General features: G+C 37.1%; 1 protein-coding gene across 4 annotated transcripts in view; it reads left to right on the plus strand.

Moving 5' to 3' along the window:
- Window positions 1-380: 380 nt before the first annotated feature.
- LOC117107177 (von Willebrand factor A domain-containing protein 5B1-like) overlaps window positions 381-5,825 on the plus strand; it is a 13,393-nt gene continuing 7,948 nt past the window's right edge. For all 4 annotated transcript variants that reach the window (XM_033248770.1, XM_033248772.1, XM_033248771.1 and 1 more), the window contains exons 1-6: window positions 381-1,875; window positions 2,538-2,652; window positions 2,793-3,117; window positions 4,187-4,290; window positions 4,492-5,077; window positions 5,660-5,817. In XM_033248770.1, coding sequence (XP_033104661.1) covers window positions 437-1,875; window positions 2,538-2,652; window positions 2,793-3,117; window positions 4,187-4,290; window positions 4,492-5,077; window positions 5,660-5,817 — 2,727 coding nt within the window. In that variant the 5' untranslated portion in view covers window positions 381-436. The remainder of the gene's footprint in view (window positions 1,876-2,537; window positions 2,653-2,792; window positions 3,118-4,186; window positions 4,291-4,491; window positions 5,078-5,659; window positions 5,818-5,825) is intronic.

The following is a 5,825-nucleotide window of genomic DNA, read 5'->3' on the forward strand; positions in this document are numbered from 1 at the left end:
CTGGATGAATGAGTAAAGCAATACAGAAATTACACAGTCCAGTCATGTCATGAGTATCTGCCATACTGCATAATAAACAGGCGAAAAAATTGAAATTTCCTAGATTAGTCAAGCACTTAACCGAACAATTTTAGAATATCATAGACCTGTCTCTTATACACATCTTGGGTCTGCTTTCAAACTAAATGAGTCTGTAAAATTGTGCAATGCTATCCATTTGGCTTTAATTAAAGTCCTGTAGTTTAAATATGTTTTTAAATAGTAAAACATGAATTAAAAGCTTATAAGGATTTTATTTTTCTCATGTGGTTTTTCTGTATCATTGTAATTCATATGATACAGTAGTAGACGATGCTATTTAAAGTTATGATATTATAATTTTAAATGGATTTTACGAAGTATTAGTAGCCGTGCTGCTTAGAGAATACAAATCACAATGCCAGGATTAATAAACCGCCATACACGTACAATAATCCCGCTCCAGGGAATACGTGTGTCGTCCTGCGTAAACGGGCAGTCCCTAGCAACTACATCCGCGCTTACGTATTATAACGATGAGGACCATGTGGTTGAAGGGTTTTTTGTGCTTCCGTTGGACGAAGCTAGTTCGTTAGTGGGGTTTGAAGCCCACCTCCAAACTCGTAATATTACAGTACAACTCAAGGATAAAACAGACATAGATCATTTTAACGAGCAGTTAAGTGGAGGAAGCCAAACTTATTTGGGACAGGGAAAGTTCTCTCTCACTGAAACAGAAGAACAGACAATATTTTGTGCAAATATTGGAACAATTCGACCTTTTGGATCCGTGACACTTTTGTTGAGTTTAGTTTCTGAGTTACAAACGAACCTAGAGGGTGGTGTTGTTGTCAAGTATCCCTGTGTTTTAACTCCACGTTTGCAAACTGATTTTCGAAATTTTTCAACAAAAGATTCAGATTATCATTCTGTGACTAACGAAGATTGCCATGAACATCAATCGACGGAGGATCTTCTTTCGGAAACCACTTTTAAAAAGTTGTCGCAAATCGCCAACGAAACGCCTTACAATCCAATGGAGTACAATTTTGAATTTCAACTGGAAGTGAAAGCTCCGACGTTGTTAGCTGGGGTGTGGAGCTCGAGTCATTCGATTCGCGTTGACGCTGACCCTTTTGCGAAAGACGCATCCTCAGTTTTTGTGACTCTTGCCGAGCCACATTCGATGGACCGAGATCTTGAAATCATGGTCTTCCGAAAAAACACGAGCGAACCAGTAGTTATCCTTGAGCACGGGAACATGCGCCCGGAGGAATACGAGGCGTATGTTAAATCAGAAACCGAATTTATTCGCGATGCTGATCTTGGAGATGAAAATGAACGGAATGTTTGTTACATAAAAAATCGACTTCATAAAGATATAATGCATGTGCCAGTCATTATGTTGAATTACTTTCCAAACTACGAAGAATTTAAAAAGAAACTCTTAAGGGATGAATTTGAAGTTCCGGGGGAATTTGTTTTTATGGTCAACAGAAACAGCAGTATGTGTGGTGACACAATCGCTAACACACGAGAGTCCCTTCTCTTATGTATCAAAAGTCTACCTTTTTCGTGTAGGTTTAATGTTATTGGCTTTGGTTCGACATGTAAGCCAGCATTTGAACAAAGTCGTCCATACACGCAGGCAAATGTCGAGGAGGCTAGCAACCACATTCGTACTATCCGTGCGGACCTTGGAGGGAATAATTCTGATCTTCTTTCAGCTTTATCTTGGGTTTACGAACATCCTGTTGCTAGGGGTTGGCCAAGGCAAGTTTTTATTATAACTGATGGTTCAATATCAAACACCGGACAGACAATTGAGTTGATCAGGGCAAATAGAAATACTACAAGGTAAATAGTGAAGTTAAGAGCTCTAATGAAATTTTAACATTTAAAATATACTATTTATTAAACTGCATTTAGATACTCGAAAAAGAAACAGCCCCTAAATGGAGAGGGTTGAGCTTTGCGTTAAGTTCGGTTTTATATTTCTATTTGTCAAAATGCTTTAATATTTTCAGCTTTTTGAACTGAGTGCTTCGCATATTATTAATACTAATGACGTGAATAAAAAATGGCATAAAATTATAGATATCTATGCCTCCTACATCGGTATCAAAGTGAGTTACGTGACATCCGTATTCAATAATAGCCAATGAATCAGTCCAATTTTGATAGACACCTTTCGTCCTGGGGCCTCTTTGAGGTTCTATTTGTATTATATAATTGCATATGTATAACTAAATATTTGCTTGTACAAGTATTCCCCGAAACAGCTTCTTAGTAATTGCTATGAGCGTGGAATACTTCTCATTGAAGCTGGAGTACAACCTAAATCCGGGCCAACTAATATTGTTTGTTGTTATGCTGTGTGCCATGAAGCAGAGCCGTCGTACCTTTCATGTGCGTGTATAGCTTATATATTAAGAAATTTAATATGCCACAATGACAGAATAATATAAATTATGTATTGTGTTGATATTTATATTATATGATTGTTCTATTATTGCCAGAGTACACGTTATAGGGGTTGGATACAGGTCTTCCACGATACAACTTGAAACCATGGCAAATGTTGGTAGAGGTAGTGCAGTAATGATTAACACCGGAGACCGAATGCATAAGGAGGTACCGTACGGCTCTATTTATCACAATATTTTAAAATAGACGTATTTGTCATTGTTTAAAAATGTATTTTATATGTTACAGTATAAATTTCTTGCAGTTAAGTAAAATCTGTTTTTATGGCATTATTTTTTTTATTACAGGTGGCTGACCTTCTAAAAAGGTCCTTACGGCCTTGCATCAGTGATATTACCTTCCAATGGTCTCTTCCGTACGGGATTGAGTTATGTCAGACGCCGACACACCATCCACCTTTGATGCAAGGAGAGTCAATTGTGGTATACGGACTCCTAACGGACACGGCGGGAATGAAAACGACAGTTGGATCTTTCTTGAAGGAAGAGCGCCATAACCCATTCCTCGATAAAAATCTGTCAGATGACCATAGTGTCGATCTGGAAGAAGAAAAACACTCATCGTTTTCGCCACAACAGGATAGCCAGTCAAGCAACCGCTCATTTATTGGAAGTGAGTACCGTATTCTTCGTAATACTGTTAAACCAACAATTTCTTAATTTATTTTCACGCGATAGTTTTCTGCCTTACATATTCTCGCATTATGTTCTCAATTTATATTTCTGTACTCTCGAAGACATTAACATTGCCGATAACAAAAATTCTAATACAGCATTTTTTAATGATCATTTACTATGATTCATAGCAAATTTGTGTCCTCATATCTTCACAATGCTACTATTTATAAGTTGTAAGATACTGTAATAAGTTCTTGTAAATTAAATGTTTTAAGTTATAATCTTCGTTGATAATTATTTAAATACTAATATAATCGTTTGAGTCCAGTGGCCGAACAGTAATGAAGAAGTGCTGCTAACTGCATACGTAACATCGGTGCACCACGCATAGATTTTAGTTGGTAGAACTAAGACTTTTAGGATAAGGACTTTGAAAGAGGTTTAATGCAAACATTTGTCTCGTGTGTATTTTGAAGAACATTGCAACTTGAAGAAAAGTAGGGTGTGCTTTTAGGCGCCTCTCTAACTGTACAATGATCAATGTACAGTTATGGATTATTATTCTAGATTTACCTTTACCTAATATCAAAACCGTAGGAAAAACAACTTTTTACATCGATTGTTGTCGGTGACCTTTATGATTCACCATCAGAAATTAATACGTCAGTGAATAGTTAGGATACTTAGGTATCTCAGTATATCATAACGTAATGCCTTATTCAAAATATTTGTTAAAGCTTTATTCAATTATATATATGTTATATTAGTCTGCCTCTCACTTGTTAATAGTCATAATTAATGCGATAACATAAGTTTAAAATGCTCACAAAAATCCCATTTAAGTTGCTTTTACTTAACCAAAAATACAATTACCATAATTATAACATTGTTGACGAATCATCATGACCATGACATCCCCATTATACAAATGTCAATTAGCAGAATTGATGTTATTTTCAGAAATCTAAACGCATTAACACAGGCGTCGTACACAAGGTGCGAGCCTTATTGCTGATATCATATTTCATAATTGTCAAACGCTTTTATCAAAATTTGATTTACAGGCGCATCACCTGTAAGAACATTATCGTCGTCACCAAGATCTGATTCCCGAATGGAACAGGAGGTGAATGATCCGTTAAGCAAGAATACATCCAATGAGGATTATGTGAGTGATTTGATTATAGGCCTATATTTCCATTTTAACTGACCGACATAAAGGAAGTTCCCACTTAGGTGAAAAAAAACAACAAAAAATAAGCATCTGCCATTTAAATCTGTGGTGTCGTTTTTGAAAAATCATTAGGTGCTATTAAGTCATTTACAGTATTTCTACACTCTTAATTCAAAACTATTTATCATTCCAAAGATGAAGCATCGTCGTATCGAACTACTCTCTAGGCGGGTCAGAGCCAGTTCACTGTCTGAAGCAACAGACGCTGTAGATCCGGGCACATTACGGACAATGCTTTCTCGGCTGTCGTACAGAGATCGACGGAAATCCTCTAGTCCTACTCACGTTGCACGATCACGACCAAAATCCGAAACAGATCGTCGCCCGCCAAAGCTTTGTTTCCTGAAACAAGAAGAGCAACTCAGCATCGAACTAGGGCCAATGAGCCCTGTCTGGGATAATTTTATAGAGGGTGGTCGTAATGACTTCAACTTCGGAGTAGATCTTGAAAAAGGTCTAGACGAATCATGGATACTTGATGGCGATAATTTAATTGATATCAAAGCGCGATCAACAATGTGCTCACTTATGATTAGTGGACTATTTTGTGGGCAGTCAATCGAATGTCATGTTCCTTTTGATATACGCAAGCTACTAACCAGAGGACCGAGGATACACACTGAAGAGGAGGACGTATGGGAAGAGACTATTCACCAGCTTGCCGCCAAAAATCTTGTACAAGACTTGGAATTGTTGGAAATGCAAGCGATCCGAGACGAAGGTATAATAATAACATAATTTTGTCTTTCTCAAATACAGGTCTTCCTCTTATTAAAAACCACTTTAGGGACCGGGGTTTCCATGTTTTTTAGCACCTTTGGTCTCTAATTAGAAGATAAAGATAAAAGACAGCTGTTAATATGGTACCACAAAAATGTGGTGCATTATTAGAGGGGTCTTTATTTAGAGGAAGACCTGTAATTTTAAATTGTGACATAATTATTTCTCTATCAACCTCGCATGTTTTCAAAGTCGTCGATTGCACTTCACCCGTTCACAGTTTATTTGAAGGTGAAGCCTTCTAGATATAAAATATGACTAACTGAGAACAAAGCCTGATGGATTGAAGAATTAGATTCAGTAGCTACATAAATGCTTACTATAACATTAGCAGTAGGTAATACTGGGTGTAATACTGGGTGTGGTTTATATTGTAGTAGAAATGAAATGTGTTTACTAATGTCCAAGCTTCGTTCACCAAGTGAAGTAAGCCTTACTCTGTGTCACACAGTGGTGTTACTCAACTTCAGTTGTATGTGCAATGTAAGACTAACTCATTATAATCTAACTTTATATTTACAAGTATCAAGAACAAGTCTAAGTGACATGCCAAGTGACGAGGCATTCAAACTTCACACGAAGGTCGTCGACGTGAGCCAATCAGCAAACGTTATCTCCAAACACACAGCATTTATTTCCATCGATCAAGAAACTGATGAACCTCTACCATGCTTAGTGCAGGTAAGAAA

This window comes from Anneissia japonica, unplaced genomic scaffold (genome assembly GCF_011630105.1).
Source record: "Anneissia japonica isolate Jap-2015-1 unplaced genomic scaffold, ASM1163010v1 scaffold287864_len1152817_cov193, whole genome shotgun sequence".
Classification (NCBI taxonomy): Eukaryota; Metazoa; Echinodermata; class Crinoidea; order Comatulida; family Comatulidae; genus Anneissia; species Anneissia japonica.